The sequence below is a fragment of the Homalodisca vitripennis genome, chromosome 6 (genome assembly GCF_021130785.1).
Source record: "Homalodisca vitripennis isolate AUS2020 chromosome 6, UT_GWSS_2.1, whole genome shotgun sequence".
Classification (NCBI taxonomy): Eukaryota; Metazoa; Arthropoda; class Insecta; order Hemiptera; family Cicadellidae; genus Homalodisca; species Homalodisca vitripennis.
The window spans coordinates 84,796,341-84,816,120 of record NC_060212.1 but is presented as its reverse complement, the minus strand read 5'-3'; the positions used below and the strand labels follow the sequence as shown (position 1 = coordinate 84,816,120).

At 31.5% G+C, this 19,780-nt stretch overlaps 2 protein-coding genes across 2 annotated transcripts in view; both read left to right on the top strand.

Moving 5' to 3' along the window:
- LOC124365448 (xanthine dehydrogenase 1-like) overlaps window positions 1–1,386 on the top strand; it is a 48,055-nt gene extending 46,669 nt beyond the window's left edge. Inside the window, exon 28 of the mRNA XM_046821430.1 lies at window positions 1,031–1,386. Within this exon, the coding sequence (XP_046677386.1) occupies window positions 1,031–1,098 (68 nt within the window). The 3' untranslated portion in view covers window positions 1,099–1,386. The remainder of the gene's footprint in view (window positions 1–1,030) is intronic.
- Window positions 1,387–3,370: 1,984 nt separating this feature from the next.
- LOC124365447 (thyrotropin-releasing hormone receptor-like) overlaps window positions 3,371–19,780 on the top strand; it is an 82,748-nt gene continuing 66,338 nt past the window's right edge. The window contains exons 1-2 of the mRNA XM_046821429.1: window positions 3,371–3,385; window positions 5,473–5,883. Of these exons, the coding sequence (XP_046677385.1) occupies window positions 3,371–3,385; window positions 5,473–5,883 (426 nt within the window). The remainder of the gene's footprint in view (window positions 3,386–5,472; window positions 5,884–19,780) is intronic.

Below are 19,780 nucleotides of genomic sequence, written 5' to 3'. Positions count from 1 at the left end.
AACAAAAACTCTAAATTGTCCAAAACAAGATTAATTTCAAAGGGTGGAAAAACACACCCATAAATTCAAATCTTTTTCTAAAGCATATCGAACGTAATTTAATTATATATTATCGAGTTTCAGCGACTGCGGAAAAATAGAATATATATTGATCATAAATAAACGTGTACACATGAATACGTTTCTAAAAATTTATTTATTTAATTTATTTAATAAAGTTAATTAATTTGGTTGATACCTTATCTTACAAAGGAAGATAAATTTATCCAAACAACAAAATTATATTTATTTTACAAACAATTAAAAAATAGAACAATATTATAATTAGTAATAAGTCATTGTACTTACAAAATGCTAATTCATCAAACGAGATTTTTTTAGCAAAATGGAGTATTGAATTGTGACAGTGGATTTGTTCTTACCTATCTCCATCTTGTCCTAAAGTAGAAGTGTGTTGCAGTTTTACACAAACTCCTTAGCCAAAGAGGCGAACTAAAGTCGAAACAAGTAACAACGCAAAAATCGACAAAAACTTGCGCTCATAGTTATATTTGTAACGACTGTTGCCGAAACACGAATTGGTCAAGTCACACGAGCAACAGATCCCAATAGCTTAACCGATCTCTTTGCGACAAAGACTTTTTCGCGAAAGATTTACGTCGAAGCAAAGTAAGAAAAAGTTCAAGACCCAGTTTGCTTGATTCTGTTTTCATTCTTTCGTAACGCATAAGCATGGCGAAGAGTAGTATAATTCGTTAAGAGTTTAGAATCTGAATAAGCATATATCACATGTTGAATAATTTCTTCTTATTTCTTCTTACATTTAACTCTCAAAACCATACTTTTACTTATCTACATAAATACGTCTAAAATCTTCAAATTTTACAAAATTCAAGTTTTATATATTTTACCCTCATTGGTTAAAGGAAAATATTTAGAAATAATGAAGCATAATTTTTCAGGTATAAGTAAAATATAATTTTAGTATGGTTTTGAAACTAAAATGCACGTTCTTAATTTTTTTTTTCAGATGCGCCCTTTACAGGAGAGAAACTCTTCTTGTCTTCGGGTATTGACTCAGAAAAATACCTTTTATGAATTCTGAAGACCCGCAACGTTTCATTTTACTTTATTTAGTAAAGGAGTATTACTTAAGTTAAGACTATTAACAGCTAGTAAGGGTTAATAAGAAATTTGCTGTAATGTACAAATGTAGTATATATTAAAAAAAAGATAATTTTATTGCTATTGTATTAAAAGTCTATGGAAAAGTTGTATTACTCTTTATTAAGAATAATAATGTCTTATAATCCAAAAATATATTTTAACTTTAACTTTTAAACTACTACTGATTTTATTTCGTGTAAAATCTATTTTTTCCCATAATAGTTGTCTTTTTGTTTCTTTTACTCAATGGCAGTTTTAAGATCATCTGATGAAAATAGGAATATTGTTGTGTGGTATCATTGTAAATACAATAACTTTTTTTAGTTTTTGGAAGGGTTTGTTGGAAAGGAAAGACAGTTCCTTTACCGACACGAAATAGGCAGATTCTAGATGATTACAATTTTTATAACGGATTAATATACTAGTAGAAGACTTGTTGCCGGAAAACCAGTTTTCTCCCTTAAATAGTGAGTACGTAGTAATCATCAGTCGTAGAACCATTAAAAATACAGAATACAAGAACTTCACACACATATCACTTTACTACACTTCACACATAACTGCTTCGTTGAGGTTGCATGTAAACCTTATAATATATTTTCAATAGGCTACGTGTGTTACTATTATCGAAATGCAATAGCTAAAAAACGAAAATCGAACAAATAACAATTACATGCTATTTAATTGTTATTTAATAAGGTAGGATCGCCTGAAGATGAGATATCTCGCCACATAAATATACACATGAGTTTTTAAATAATAAAGTTCTTCACACCAAAGTCACTAATATATGAAGTTGTCTCGTAGACAGGCTAAATGTCTCAAATATCTCTTCAAATCTTAAAATGGTTGTACTCAGTTAAAGCAATTATCCTGCTATACTCTTTACCATCATAGTTATTAATAAGACCAATGTAAACGTGTTCGTCAAGGCTCAACCTAGTCCCATGAATTGACATGCATCATAATCGACTTCAGTGTTTTATAATGTTTTTATTTTTAAGCTGTTTCTAAAATTTCAAATCTACATATCTATTCGTTTTCTAGATATCGTGTGAACAGTCATATGTACAGAAATAACATTTTCCAACGCCACGAGCTCTAGGCTTCGCTAACGCTCAGTCTTATACGTATACTTTTTCATCTCAATTATATGTTTCTTGATAGAATAATAAATATTAATGAGTAAATTCATTCATTCACTCAGTTTTCGGCTCATTACTGCCTCATGTTCGTACATTACTGTGTCACCCTAGCGACCACGAAAGACTCTTCCTTATTTAAAAAGTTTTACACTCCTCGATTTATGGACTATATGAAGTTTTCTGTAACAGGATGGGAACAGAGGAGTTTTGGATTATACGCAGGTCTTCATTACAGGGAATTCGCTGTAGTCTATGTGAGACCAGCTGAATGAGCATATTAATTTTTAACATAAGTAATAGAATACATTTTAAGTTGTATTTACAGAATTTTATTTCTTACGGATAGCTTTTGGTATGAACGTTCTAAAAGTCATTTCAGGGTAAAAAGCGTTTCATACATAACTACTTTAGACTCATTGTGATTGGATAATTTTAATCAAAATTGAAATTTACGTTTTACGTAATAAAAATTTACCCTTGGTGGGGTTTCGGCAGGTTCTGTTTAGGTAGGTAATTTTATAAGCAATCAGGCTAGAGACCTCGTGGTTGCATGGATTCAGCGAAAGTTGATATGAATTTTCTATAGTACAAGTAATAACCAAGGTAGCTCCTAACCGGTTTTTGAGGCAAGAAAGCGGAGCCCTTTTGTGCATAAACCATCTTATGCAGAACTATTGTAGGCGTCTTTCTTTTGAAGGCATTCTTTAAAAATTGGCATGAGCCATCTATGTCATAAATTTGAAACCAGGATGGTTGTTCAGCGCTCTTTGAGACAGGATGACGGAGGCCTAGACTAAAATCCATAATGTATAGAATTACTTTGAACAAATTTTAGTTGATTGGATTTTTTACAGGATAGTTAGCTTATAACCGGCTTTAAAACCACGGAAGCGGAGCCCCTAGGTCAAAACCATTTTATACGCAAATATAGACCGTTTACGTTAGGCTATATTTTAACTTTATTGTGCAGGAATGTTGCACATTTTAGCGCCCTCTGAAGCACATGGGTGGTGTCCTAGGACCAAATCTATAATATATCTACCATTACTTTGAGCATCATGTCTCTTTGCAAGGTAATTGCTAACCAAGCATGGAACTTTGATCGTATATTTATCCACAGTATGTAAATATAATAAAATTATAAATGAAAAAGTACATATGACTTTTTTGTTTTCGTTTGTACTCACGTGTAACTGATTTTACTGATATTTTACATGTAAACTCTTACGGTCCCTGGGACGAACATAGGCTTATTATTATTTTAAATCTCCTTCTGGACTACGCCCCATTTTTTTTTAAAGTTGCGAGAAATCCCATCTTGGTCTCTAAAGCTGTGAAATATTAATTAAAAGAGCATTTATTGTATAATGTAATCAACCGTTCTGTATCAGCATTCTAACATGATTAATTTCTAATAATGGTAGGAATAACCATGAATTATCACGCAGTCCTAGTATTCAGCGATTACGTAAGTACTCATCTACCTTAGAAATGTCCTAAAACATACGATAATCAGAATTTGACTCCGAAGACTCCCTTTGAAACAATTGGCAAGAACTATGCTAGATGAAAGATCGCTGGACTGCGTTTTTAAACTAATGTACCAATTATAGCTCTAAATGTACTCAAATATTAACAGTATTTTTCAGTTTATAAAGAAACAAACGTGTAGTGTAATTTTTAATTGCGTTTTAATTTAAAATTGTAATCAAATATTTAATTATTAGATCTAAAATACAATGGTACTATTTAACTTTTACTATACATTTAAAGATTGATATTAAGCTCATCTTAGTTCACTTTTGACAGCAGTTTTCTAATATGTGATATATATTTTTTAGGTCGGGAAGCAATGCAAAATCAAGTATGGAACAAATTTTACTAAGAGGAAGTAAATTATAATGGAAGTAAATTATACACTTTTTGACATACTTTATTGATCATCGCAATAAGGCAAACTCAACATTGGCGTCGGAAATATAATTTTTTCCAACCAACAGTGGTCTTACACGTACAAACATCTACCAAATTGCGTACAAAGTAGCGGGTAACTGCTAGGAGTGCAGATATAAGAGACAACGAATTAACTTTTACTGTAAATTTAAAGACACTTATGAAATCTAAATTAGTTGTCTTTTGACAAAAATAGGCTTCTCTGAGCTGTGTCTGTATATTGTATTGTCTTAATCGGAGAAGGGGTAAAATCGGCTATGGAACAAAAATACTATGATCGGAGTAAATTACAATGACCGTAAATACGTATTTTTAAACACAATTTCTTCATCGTAGGAAGAAAAACAAACTCAACATTGGATGTCGGAAATAAAATTAGCTCGAATGAGAGCTGTTTATTCAGGTGCAAAACTTACTAAAATGCGTGATAACTGCTAATTATATTTAATAAATAGATTCCTTGAATAAATCAACTTAACCACCTAAATGTACGTGAATACAGTATCAATTGTATTTATTACCAAATTTAGTCAACAAAGCTTACTGAGTCTGAAGTGACTAGGCAAAAAATATAAACTATTTTCTTAATGGGGAAGAACTGAAAACGCTGTATTAACTTGGATTGTTAAAAATAAATGAAATTATAAAATGCGTTTACTATTTGACAAATCTCTAGAACCAAAATCTTTCAATAGATCTTAATGGTTTTATTTTGAAAAGCAACTAATAGTAAAGTATTACTTTATCTCATAGTTAATATAAAACATAAATTAATTCTAATTACCAGGAGAAATATATTTGTGCAGAATCACAATGTAAAGTAAATACAAAATATATTTATGTTAGACCTCAAATAAACATGAGAAACTTGACACTAGCTCTAAAGTTTCCAAACATCTGCAAATAGGACGGATACTGCACTAAAAGTTGTCACATTTTTTGCACAATGTCCTGATCTTGGTTCCAAAATGCCAAAACAGTGTAGTGTCAGCTGGTCAGCTGATTTAAAAATATAAATATAAATTTTATATATTATATTTTATATAAAATATAAATTCTCGGAAGCTCAAGAGAATCACAGTCCCTGGTTCAAACGTTGACCTCTTCTGTGACACTTCTAATCCTTCACTCCGACCATTTGTACCTGCTCCTCTCAGACGACTGGTTTTTGACTCTCTACACAACTTAAGTCATCCCGGCATCAAAGCTTCACCTCGCCTCATATCTCAACGTTTTGTTTGGCCTAATATTCAGCGAGATTGCCGCACTTGGGCCCAAACTTGTCAGCTCTGCCAACGTGCCAAAGTTTCACGCCTCGTTCACAGTCCACTTGGAACAGTCAATCCGATACTGTGACGATACTGTGCGTCGAGCCCTGCAACCTCCCTACAGCGGACCTCACAAAGTGCTCAGCCGTGACGACAAAACTATGACCATCCAGATCGCAGATAGAAGCTCTAAAGTAAGCGTTGACAGAGTGAAGCCTGCTTACATTCTACCTGACCCTTCCCCACAGCCTCAACCAAGAAGCGCCCACACACCGGCACACAGTATCGGTACACCTGCTGCAGACCCGGACAACGGAACACCAGAGTGCGCTACCAGATTTGGTCGCAATGTGCGTTTACGGCTTGCTCCCTGACTTCCAGTCTCCCTAGGGGGCTCATGTAGTGTCAGCTGGTTAGCTGATTTAAAAATATAATTTATTTTAGTATTCTAAAAGATATAGACCACCTGTTTTGTTTTGGTCATTATTATAAAGAGTTATCATCTTCTCTCTGTAAATACAATACTATTATTTTGACTAATTTATTAGATATCTTTAATTTCTTAATTAGGGAATTATTTAGTAACATATCATTCCCTATAACAGTTAGGATTGTACTTTTTAAAGTACTCTACAGGTATGCTGTTAGTCATCATAATGTTGCGCTATGATTCTTTGCGTCTTATTAACATTCGTTGGTGCTGTGCGCCTCTCACAACATTACCGTACATGACATAGAATATAGTTTATAATTCAGCAGTTAGTCAGTTTGACTTTTGGTTCCACAACTTTTATATTGGTACTTACGCCGTGGTCCACTCAGTCCTCCTCGCTTTTGATCCGTTTTCCACCTTTTCCTATACATGAACATGGAACGTAGGATCCGGTTTAGTAGTTGAATCAAGTACTTGTTGGCTCAAGCAAAATTTTGACGTTAATTTTGAATCAAACGTCTTATTTCCTGGCGAATGATTCTGTACACCAATTATATAGCGTAAAACATTAAATTAGATTCAAGCTTATATCAGTCTTCAAAATATATTCTAACAAGTTTGATAAAACAACAACATAACCCGATATATATATAACCTATCTGTGCAAGATACATCATTAATCTCAGCAATAAAAAAATATCATAGTTGCCTTTTTGTTCAAAATTCTATAAATATAATTTACAATAGTCATAATGGAGACTATTTTTAATTTAAAAATCCGTAAAAAATCTGCTTCTTAAGCATAATGAAGCTAATCTGTTACAGTTAAGGCAAGAAGGGAACATCACCTTGGAACAACAAAACACCGTCAACTTAATTAACCAATTATCTGCTCCATTTAGTTAACTTTTCTTTGTCACTGGTTTTTGAGATGTTGTAGTATACCATCTGACAGTAGTATACCAAGTAGTATACCATTGCGATAGTAAGTGACAAAATAATTTATGATGACATCATTTGCGAGCGAAAATTTATATGTGTACCTTTTTTATAGATTTTTCATTACGATATATAAATATCCGCCAGATGATATGACATTTGAAAATAAAACAGGTGTTTCAATATACATTAATTTCACCATTAAAAATTAAATATTTTAACGCCTAATAAATTATACGATATAAGATTTATCATGGTTTAAAATACCTATAAAAACGAAACCCAAAGTTTTTTATGGCAGCGAGAAAGGTTTAATTTGTCCTAAAGAATTAGTCAAACAGTGAGAGAAAATGAGATTATTATATCTGCCATATAAAAAACCAGGGAGCGTTTATATAATCAAATAATCCAAAGGATGGTATAGCTGACAGAATATGAAACTGACACGATTTCGATCTTAATACCAAAAAATGACATCTAAGACGTTCTTATTACAGTCATCGTCAAGGTAAAGACGGCACAAATAGATTAAATACCCTCGTAATGATAGGTGTATCCTTCTTTTCTGTTAACTTATGGCAGTATTATGAGTAAATCTTCATTGAAATTAGGCCTAAAAGGATCTTTGGGCTCCTTAAAGAGTGACAGGATATTCAGATTGGATAATATTGGGGATACGGGCCCCCAAGGGGACAGCAGGGCCGTCTGCTGTCAAGAACTTATGAGAAAGGATAACGGGCTATATCTCATATATGTCGCCTTAGAACAAGAAAAGGCTAGCTCTTTTCAAGCCTTTTCCATTGAAACTCCCTCATGTTTACTCTTTAAAAAGCCACTAATATTAAGGGAGCCCAATCTACTCCAACAGTTCTTTTATGCAGTAAAATAGGCCCATGGGTCAACCTTTCTTACCCCAATATCTGGATTGGATTTAGAATTGTGCCGCTTCTGTACATCCATTGGTTTGCCCAGATCGGTTTTCCTGTACTTCTTTTTTATACCTTTACCTGTATTCTCGTTTTATTTTTTTATTTTTATTTTTAGTGGCAGCCAATTGTTGGACGCTCGATTTTATGAATAACTATTTTTTCACGTGACGTCGAGGATAGATTTCAATCCTCGAAACGATGTTTTATACATTATGTAACATATAATGTTGGCAAATGACTTATATCCTTTTAAGTATCAGACTGTTAATAATTTAAGTTTACGAACTGAATTCTTTTGCAATGTTTCTAGACATTTATTTATTCTAATATTTGGGACAAACTTTAGTAGTGTATCAGTAACAATGGGGCGCTGAAGGTGTATTTATTATATTGCGACATCACCGACACTATATAACTGCTGTTTATTTTTTTGGAATTCGTGGAACAAAACCAAAATTTAGGAATTAAATTTGCTTTTACACTACGTGCAGTTCCTGTCAAAATAAAGCCAATACAGTTAATCTTGTTTTACGAAATAACAAGAAGTGTTAATTAGTTAATGATGTCATTGTTTTACGAAATACGACACATTAACCTAGCGCTTTTCTTACAGACATACATATTTTCACTAAAAGAGGTAGAGAGCTAGTGTAATGCTTAAAAGTAAGGCCTGAAGGACAACCTTGGAAATGTGGAAATTTGGAATGTGGCCATGTGGAAATTCAGACTCAGGATTTCGGATTGTGGAACATAATACTCGTCATCCGAGAAACTTGCTTAATTTACCTATCCATTATGTTGAAAAAGTAGTACTATAGAAATATTTCACCATCATATTTTCTCATTTTATAATTAGATAACACGTGAAAATTTATTTTAAGTCAATAGCATATAAGGACTGAAGGGGAACGAGTTGGTAATCAATAAAAGATGTTCAACAACGCGTAAAATATCTCATGGAGTGGCTTGCACCATCTTATAAACTCAGAGTTTATTACTGCATAAATGAAGTCCATAACTAATTAGTCCGTAACTAAAAAACGAGTTTTGTTTTTTAAGTCTATAATGTAGTTACTTTCCGATATATCGTGCGGACTGACACAGATAGACTGACAAGCAAACATAAATGGAACTATTCAAACTTCTTGAATGGTATGCTTCTCTAACGCTCAGCCAGTAATCGAAATCGGAAACATTTATAGCAGAACGCCTATATTGAAAATAATGAATGAGATTCAGTTATGAGCACTGATTGAACATTGTCTGAAATTCTGATCCGCTTTCCTTTACACGAATGGTAATGGTTGTATGAAGTGGGGTATTTAACGATCCTCCTGTATTTTAGATTTCACTCGATCAACTGCATCAAAGCGTTTTATGTTATATACCATTACATGTCAGTTCGATCGGTACAATATTACTCTGACGATATTGTATCACTAAATAATCAGACAGAAATGGTGGTGTATGGCTGTTGGTAAACCCAACCAATCATCTTGTTTATTTAAAACAGTGACATATCTCTGTCAGTACTAAATAGTACCTAATGCTAAAGATGTATCGGTCTTTCTATAATTATAACAACATTTCAGATGGAGACCAATAGTAATGTTTGCAATAGTCATGCGTAACGTTTCTAGAACTTTTGTTTTTCATCTCCTTCAGGTGTTAAGACGATGCAAGGTTAATCATAAAAAGGAGAAAACTTAAAAACATGTTTATGATTCCAAAACGTTTAAATTAAACGACCAAATTGTATATAAAAAACAACATTTATGAATCCCAGCACTTATAATATTGACTATCATTCTTCATTGACTTCTTCTTAGCCTATGAGGACGGCTATGGCACTCTAGCCGAGATTTCACGGGCTCTCAAATTCCGTACAAGTAAAAAGAAATTTGCAAGTGGACTTATGCAATTTTTCTTGAATACTTTGTTATGTGTAACCATTAAAGATCCCATTGGTAAAAACATCTTCCTAAAATTCAACTTTTTCTTTACAGCACATGATTTAAGTACCACATTATGTAAATTGAGACTTTAAAGAAAATAGTACCTGTTATCTCAATGTTGGAGCGTAATGATAGGAAATACACATAATCATGTTGCATTTTTAAATCGCCTCTAACTAGTAATGAGTTATTCTAGTTATCCCAACTTTCATAGGTAGGCTAGCAGCACTGATGCAACTCCTGTAGCTCTGATGAGTACGTTTTTCCACATACTAAAGTTGAATGTTGACCTCGCAGAACCCTAATTATGTGGTACCTGTAAACTACCAGGCGTATGAATTGAACATTAAAAACTTAGAAATTTCTCATGACTTAATGCCTTGAATATATTTTAAGTAATCAAAAATCATTTTCGTTCACAATGGGAAATTGTTTTATTAGTAGGTCTACGAATGCTTTATTTCTAACATGAGCCCAAATTTGTCCCATTAATTGGGACGATAAAACTTTAAACTTTCAAAGATGGAATTTTACTGAGTGTATGAGAGTGTAATGTACAAGTTGTCGCCTCCTTCCCAGACTGTATTGAATTAATGAAATAAGTGCAACTGTTTCTTTATAACGGTTTTACCAGCACAAGAAAAACTCTAGCGTACAGAATATGATGCAACCACCACTGACTGAGGCATGAAAAATCTATCACTGCATCATGGAAAAATGTAATGCTTTAATCATGCATGAAACATTCAGTACTTAGACTTTCTCTCGCTCTTCTTCATATTCTATCTCTTGGGGAGTTGCACAAAACTGCAAGGCTTGCAATGTACTGAGAGTGCCACGTTCTAAAAAAGCACTATTTTATAATAAATACAAACAGAAAAACTCAGGACTGTGTAAAAATATGCAACATGCAATTTACTTCAATGTAATATCATATAAGAAACTAATCATGTTCGACAGTATTGTGGTCTCAAGACTGCATTCAACCACAAAGTTAGCAAACTAGTGTTCTACTTCTTATGAAATTTGGAAAGTCTTCCATATCTTATAATAAATATTCTTATATAATATGTATTATATAATTTGAAAATTTAATCTTTATATATAAAATTAAATGAAGTTTACTAGTCTAAATAAAACTCGAGAGAAGGAGTCCAAATTTAATGAACCTAAAAACAGCTATTGACACTTTCAGCTGAAGTTTACAAACATTTTAGAAAATATTTATACAATAATATACAGTGGTTGACCTGTAGTGTTATGTAGATTGCAAAGACAATGTTACTATCTAACTTTAATTTTAGATTTATCCCACCTTGATGAACAAAGCTCTGAATATTTTGCACATAAGGTTATCGAAACTGGTTGTCTCTCTTAAACATTTTACAATAGGAAGGAAATTTTACAATAAAGGAAAAGAAAAGTGATGGCACACTCCTACTATTATATCAGAAGCAGAAAATACATGCATGAGTTGATGAATTTTGACTGCAGTAGCTTTCTAATCACACGTTCTTCTTTAGCACCAGAATCATCGCAGACCGTAAATAAACGCTTTTAAAACTAAGTTGGATTCCAAAACCCACACGTGTTTATTGTCTTGGTCACTGCAACAACATAAACTCTACCGTGGAACCGTAAATAAATTAGAGCGGAAGTGAATTTAATCAGTTGTATTTTTCAGTTTTTGACCACAGTGACTTTTCAACAAGGCCACTCGTTGGAAGTAGGCAGAATCAATGTGGAGTTTCTCTGTTTCACGCAAGGACAAATTAATTATACGTCGCGTGTTCACGCGTCGCAGAACCGTTGTATTTTTATATTTACACACCACAAAGAAAAAATGTGAATATCAGAAATAATGAAATTAAACAAGTGCGTTTTATTTGATGTCGATATTATTACATAATTTCAGAATTATAAAAGTTTTTATTGTAAATTTTGTTACATACAAATGAATGTGTTTTGATATTTCTTTTCAATGCAAAATTGTTCAACCGATCACCATGAAAATTGGTAAGTGTAATAGTAATTGTCTGTAAAGAATAATTTGCGTTTTATTGTAAATTTCTGATCATTTTTAGGTGTCGAAGTTTAAAACATTTTTAAATTCTAAGGCGGTGCGACGTTCGGCGAGCCAGCTAGTCTATATATATACCCCCTCTATATTTATATAAGCCCTCAGCCACTAATTATTCTACCTCCTGATATCTCAACAAATTTGAATTTGGGAAAGGTGTGTCTCATGACTTGAATAGAAAAAACTAAAGCATTTTCAAGATTATATAACATTCGTAGGGTTATAAATGAGATTAAAAGAAATGAGATTAGAGAAATGAGATTTAGAAGAACTATGATGTGTTTCTCAACATACCCTTGGGCTAGAAAAATAAATTGTTAATCATGCGTGTATCATACTCTGCACAGATTTAAATGAGGTTGCAACTCGTAGAAGACCTATGTTAGAGTTTGTTACTTCCTGATGTCCTAGAAATATTAAATTTGAAAAAAAGTTTGTGTTATGCTGTCAACTGACAAAGTAAACATTGTTCATGAATATAAACCACTCGTAGAGGTTAAATTGAGTTTGTAATAGCTTAAATAAAAAAAGTAAAACATTTTTATGAAGATCAAACTCAGAACTTTTGAAATGAGTTAATCTAAAATGTAACCTAAATGTAACCTCTAGAAAAACAATATTTTATTTTTAATTTCTCGTCCTAAAAAGATAAAATTTTACACACAAGTGTTTTGTGTTTCAACAAAAAAAATTACAGATTTTTCATTAAGACCAATTTTCCATACGGTTCTGAATGGAGTTACAACCGTTAAATAAACAAAATTTTTATATGAGACTTTCCAATTTTCTAAAAAGATGAATTTCGACACACACCATTTTTTATAGCTTAAAGAATAAACAAAAGAATTTTTATGAAAATCTACCACCGGTTGCGGTCAAAGTAGGGTTGTAATCCTAGAACAATATTTTTCTTTTTAATACAAAAACATTTAATACACATGAGCCTCACGCTCTCCAAACCAAAGGGATAGTTTTTTCATGTAGGTCAACCAGCCATAGGTCCTTAAATAGGACTATATCCACTATATTAACTATACTTTTCAACTTCCCCCTATCGTAGAAAGGTGAAGTTTAAGTAATTTGACACAAATTCGTATTAGATATAACACACACACACACACACCACACACACACACACACACACACACACACACACACACACACACACACACACACACACACACACACACACACACACACACACACACACACACACACACACACACACACACACACACACACACACACACACACACACACACACACACCTTCCCGCACGCGCCATTATAGGCTGCATGTACTGTTAATTTTGCATGTATTCAACTTTGTTATTCTCTGAATAAAGATGTTTTGAACTTGAACTTGAACATATATATATATATATATATATATGATATATAACATATATATAATGATATATATGATATATATATGACATATGTATATATATATATATATCACATACATATACAGAAATAGCATATCATATATATGCTATGAAGAGACTACTGACACCAGAAATATACCGCCTTTTTCACCGAAGATGACTTTAAAACAACATGAGTATTCTCTTCCTTGATTGAGACCGCAAGCATTACTATGGCATGGAAAGACTTTAGATATATGTATATATATTTGATCGTGGCAACAAGCAAACTCAATTGTAGATTGTAAAATACTATTGTTTTGATCCGGAAGTTAGTCTTTAATCACTAAACTAAAATCTGATATAAGAGGTTGTGGAATTGTATTTAACTGTTAAACCTCATAATAATGAACGTTTTAAATAGATGTACATGAAAATTATATATCATTTTAACGTTCATTTTATATATATATATATATATATATATATATATATATATATATATAAAACGCCTCCATCATATCACATTATTAAGTGCTTTTACTAAGATTACAATGGACATACTCGTATAATTCCATCTATAACAATAGTTCAAGTGTTACTGAAATTAATGGATCTATTTATTCAAAAGCTTCATAACGTTACATAATAATTTATATATTTCATTGGTAACCGTAAATACCGAATTTAGGACTCCAACACGCTATTTAAACTTAAAGTCAACGTTTTCTGAAACAGACTTTTGTACTTGTACCCTATTCAACCAACATGAAATCGCGTGCACAGCTGCGGCATTCAATAATACTTAATTTATAAAATTATATAACATTGAGTACTGTTTGACCACTCTACAACAAAACTTTGCTCTCAAGTGATTTTGTTGCAACAAGTGTTTAGGTAATGGTCAAGGAAAACATCCCAAATGAGTTAAATCATGCTCAAGGGTTTCTATATTATAATACAAGACAATATTTGTTAATATTTCAGAGTTGCCACCAATTAACAGAGAGCAGTGCTAGTCTTCGATTCCAATAAATAAAACATTGTTCACATCCGCTGAAAATTCAATTAAATGCAAAGTGTTATCAAACAATATAAATTCACCATACAACACATTTCTTGCTAAGTGACTGTGATGTGGAAAAGCTTAAAGGTGTAGAATGTAAGCGAGTCAAGTGCGGAATATTCATGAGACTTTCTCACTTACGGAGATGCAGTTATTTGCTCGCCTTTACTCTGAACTTTCTAGTTTCTAAATTAAGGACAGTTGAAGAAGATTTATATGCCGATTCAATCCGGTGTATTTTATATATATATATATATATATTATATATTTTATATATATATATATATATATATATATATATATATATATATATATATATATATAAGTAGATATGATATGGCGGTCGTCTGTTCGGCTTCCATAGGCTCAACAGTAACAAGGGAATACTGTTTAAGGAAATCAATAAATAATCATGAATCGTAAAATCAGTAAAATCACGTAACGTCACGAATGAATTACCGAATCTAGAGCTGTTTGCTTTCTAGTACTTTCGTTGAGCAGATTGAATTTAAATGTAAACTCTCGCTTACAAATAATCTATTTGTTGTAAAACTATGTCTGCTTTCAAATGCTACGAATAAACTATAAATTTAAACAACTCACTCGAGAAAACACGGAAAATGATATGATTTGCTCAAGCTAACAATCACCTCGAGAAGTCGGGTAGGAATGTCAAGTGTTAGTAAAACCACATCGAGGATGTTTTTCACGAGGTCATTATTTATCTTTTCCAAGTGTACTTAAATATCCAAATAGTGTGAAAGATCTATCGAGGATTTCTGGCTTAAATCATGTATCGATTCAAATTCAATATCCAAAAATAGTGAAAGATTATAGAGATAAAAAATTTTTCATTAATAATAAACGTAGTGTAATCGATACCGTACCTGAAAACCTAATGTAAATTTTCTTTTGAAAGGAAAAAGATATTTTTCAAGGAATGTGGTAGTTGAGGAGATAATTAAAAATATTTATCTGTTGTTCTAATTCTGTAACAAATTTTGTTTTGTTTTCAATCCTCCGTATTGTAATTTTGACTAAGCAGATTTTATAATGTAAGCCTCTATTAAACTTGTAACCTAGGGTTTAGGTCTTTAGGCATTTATTCCATCTAAACAAATTTCTAAATATTTTTATAAGGTCTTTTCTCCTTATTAAACACTTGAATTATGGAACTACTCTGCCGAGTTTTACAATCTTACTAACTAAATGTTTTTTTTTCATAAATTTAACTCAACCGATATTATTAAACTTGGTAACATAATGTTGGCATTAACTCTTCAGCGCAAACTTATGTAACGTGATCATTACATTTCTATATTCATAAAAAAATGAAATAATATTCCTGGAAGGAATTTAGAGATTTTTTCCGAGATATAAATTTTTCAAGACGAGTTCAGGATATTTTGTCTATGAAGGAATGAAAGAGAGATAAATAAGAAATCGAGGATTTATCATACAATGTGTCTATTGGAGTGTTATTTTTGAGAATTTGCGCTATGGGGAATGAAAGAGAATAAATATTAACATCATCAATTTGTTTAGAGACTTGGCCCTGAAATGCTACTGTCCAACCAAGTTAATTGGCTAGGAAGATTGTTTTGTTAAAGAGTACGTCGCATTGGTATTTTTTATGAAGGAATGAAAAGACATTCAACTTCTATCAATTGTCTTTGGTAACATCATCTGTGTAGAAGTTGTCCAACAGAGTTAATACAATTAGGGAATAATTGTGGGTCTCTTGGTGGGTGTTTAGTGTAGAGTGTTTGCGCTAAGGGGAATCACTCTAATTTTCAATCTAGTAATTCACTACTGTGTCTATTGTTGATGGAGAGTACAAATTAAGGGAATTTGCTGTTGTCCCAACCAAGTATTTGAATGGAAGGAGCTGTAATTGTTATGATCGGGTTCTTGTGAGAAGGTGAATGAAGGTAATTTGCAAGGAATTTTGCGTATCCCAATGACCAGTGAATAGGTCTTGGTAAGCAAATTACTGTGTAGGAAGTTGATGGAGAGATACAATTAGGGAATTATTCATTACACTATGGCCACTTTTGGTAAGTAAATTTTGACCCTTACAAAATCCGTGTAAAAGACCACTGAGAATGTAATACCCAACCACTGAAGACGCAAGGATTATGTCTTCCTCAATAAAAAGCGCGCATCTGAAGCTCTGGGAGATTTATATTAACCCGAAACCTCAGGCTTTGAAGGCAAGCCGTCTTACGCATGTCTTACCAACTGAGCTACGGGAGTACTCGAAAGTTATAAGGCTATATCTCTGCTATATTGATAGGCAGGTAAGTTCAATTAATTCTGAGCTTACGGATTTAGTTCTAAATTATATTAATAATTTTATATTTCATACAAACCACTCAACCGATTTATATGACTCAAGTTTTGGTACACTTGGTTAATATAATTACTTAACTCTTTCGGACTTAACTTTAACTGTAAATCCATCCCCTATTTCTTATTATTTCCGTAATATACATAAAAAAATAAAAAAAAAATCTGAACAATCTGAAACAAAAAAATCAATTCATGAAAAAAACTTCAACAATTTTCAAAATCTAGCCCCGAGTTCAGTACCCTTATCTTTAAAATTTCATGAATATTATCTCAAAATCTACCCCAATCCTCTCCCTTATCTTAATACCTCTTATATCTCGAGAAACTATTGGAGCTTTTTTTGCTGAAATTTGGTATATAGGATCAGTAAAATATTAAAGTATTTTTTAAAATCATTAACTTCCTTCGGTCAACCCTTAAAACCTGGAATAGTTTTTTTGGTTAATTATATCAATTCATCCATTTTTTTTACATGTTTTTTTTTAAGTTGTAATATTCTCTTTTTGAAAATTAAAATGAATATTATATCAATGTCTTTAACATTCTGTAAAGTTGTACAATTTTCTGTAAAATGATTTTACTGATTATTCACAATTCGAACAATAAGACGATTTTTTCAAAAATATTTACAATTTCTCTAAATTTCGTTCAGAAACACCATTTTTTTCAAAAAACAATTTTCTCTTGTAAACGTTCTTACAGAACATCATCCAAATTGAAATAACGTTCAGTATGAAACCGTTTTGTAACAGCTTTTTGAAAATTTGTCAAACTCGCGTTTTGTAACAGCTTTTTGAATATCAATATTTGTCAGTTCTCTTTGTTGTAGGTCACCATGACATAAAGATATTTGTCAGGTTTCTATTTTTGTATTCAAATTCTTTAAATTTCCTTATTATTCGCTACATTTCCAATTATTCTTGTGGACTTAAATTTCTCTTAATATTACAGTAAACATTTCTTAAAATCCTTGATTCTTGATTACATTCTGATACATGATTCTGAAAGGACCTCCTGATAAATGTTTAAATTTTGTAATTCATTCAATATAAGAAACCGTTCAATTTTACTTGTTATTTTTTACTTCTGTATTTTTTTTCAACTATCAAACTTTAGACTTTTTTTTCTTGATAATTTTTTGAAGGATTTTTTTCTTGATTATTCTGTTTGAGGATTTTTTTCTTGGATTATTCAACCCTGTTTGAAAACCATGATAACGAACTTGGGAACTTGGGATTGAAGATATTTCTAAAATTTTTGTAATATCGAACCGAATAAGTTGTTCCGGAAATACCTTTTTGTTCAATACATTGCCAATCTAGGAAAATTAATCATAATGTTTTGACTTTTTGTAATTTCATCAATCAATGTAATTTTACTCGTGTTTTTTTATAATCAATCATTGGAACTCTAATAAAAAAAATCTGTAATTGTTATTTGTTCCATCAACAGGCATAACATTTCCAGTTGCAGTCTTCAGAATCACATCATCGTCTTCTGCTCTTATAAAACTTAGATAAAATCCTCCTTTTATAGATCGGAATAGTAACATTTTCAAAAAAATCCTAATCCAAAATGAGATAAATTTCACAGCTGCTTCAAAAACACCAAATTTAAAAATCTGATTCAAAACCATTAGAAGTTTGAGAAATAACATCACTTTTTGAATACGAAATAGTTCCTTTAATTGTGCTTAATTGGCCACAGTTTTCGACTTCTTCTATCAATTTATTGTGTTTTCTTTACTTCAATCTTAGAAAATAAAAACGGTATAAAATTATCGATTAATCTAACATTATCAGTTCCAAGATATGCTTGATCATCTTGTTTTGTTAAAGTTTCCAGAAATATAAAACTGGAAAGTTAGACGAGCAAAAGTTATCTCCAAAATCAATATTAAAAACTCAGTTCTTTTATTCGGTTCATTCAAATTGTTGTTTACTAATTGGATAGAAATTTTTAAACTCCGCCCTTTCAATATCACTAGCATATTTTCTGTAGTCCGCCATTTAATAAGAGAAAAAATTTAGAAATTTTAAACATCATGTATAAGAAAGATATCATTTTTTTCATCGATCTAATGTACGTTTTTATAAGAAAAGATGATAAATTTTAGTCATTTTTAATGGATCTACTTCGTCATATTCGGGATTCTCTTACCTTAAATTTTGCGATCTCGGTCACATATTTCAATAAAATTTGCACAGGATAGTAACCACTATCTATAATATTATTCCAATTCAACTGTATCTTTATTTTTTTCATCCAAAAACTTTATACTCAAGTGTTGATAGAGACAAAGAACAGACATATGATCTTTTTAATTGATAATGTATATTTTCTTGAATGAACTCTGGGGACAGATTTTGATATTTAGCAATGTTATACCAATTCAATTTGTTTACGTATAATCTCATCATATCTTCGGACAATTCATATTTTTTGAGAAATATCATCCCACAATGTTCTTTTTTCAAATCTCTTTCGTGTTGCATTATAAAAAGATCGAAAGCACTGTAATGTCCCGCCATCTCTATTTATTAGGAAAAAATTTTCAAGTTTTTATAAATTGGCTCTTTTTAGCGTTACATTCAGCACATTTTCCAGATATTCTCTTAACTCCATTGATGTTTGCGTAGTATTTTATGATCATTTGTTGCAGTTTTTTCTTTACATTCTTTCCTCACACAGTATATGAGGCGCCATTTATATAAGGAAAATTTTATCATGCATAAAACCCAACGAGAATACCTATTTCAGTAAGATCTTCCTCGAACTTTGTTAATTTTTTCTTCTAATTTTTGAAATTTGACAGCATAAGAATCATTGTATTCAACAAAATTTATGACCAATATTCTCCAAAAAGTTTTCGTAGCATCTAAAACTAAACTTATCAAAAGACTCTTTAAATCTAGTAAGTTTTTCTCATTAATTTCACCAACATCGTTTCTACTGATCTTTGTCTACTTCTTTCATCAAGTTTTTTCATAGACTTCTGTTGTAAAATCTTTAACATGCTGTTTATGATTCTCATAATTTTGTTTTAGTTCATTACATACATTTTAATAGGATCTTCTAATTGAATCATTACAACAACATCAAATGGATTTAATTCCTTTACTAACAC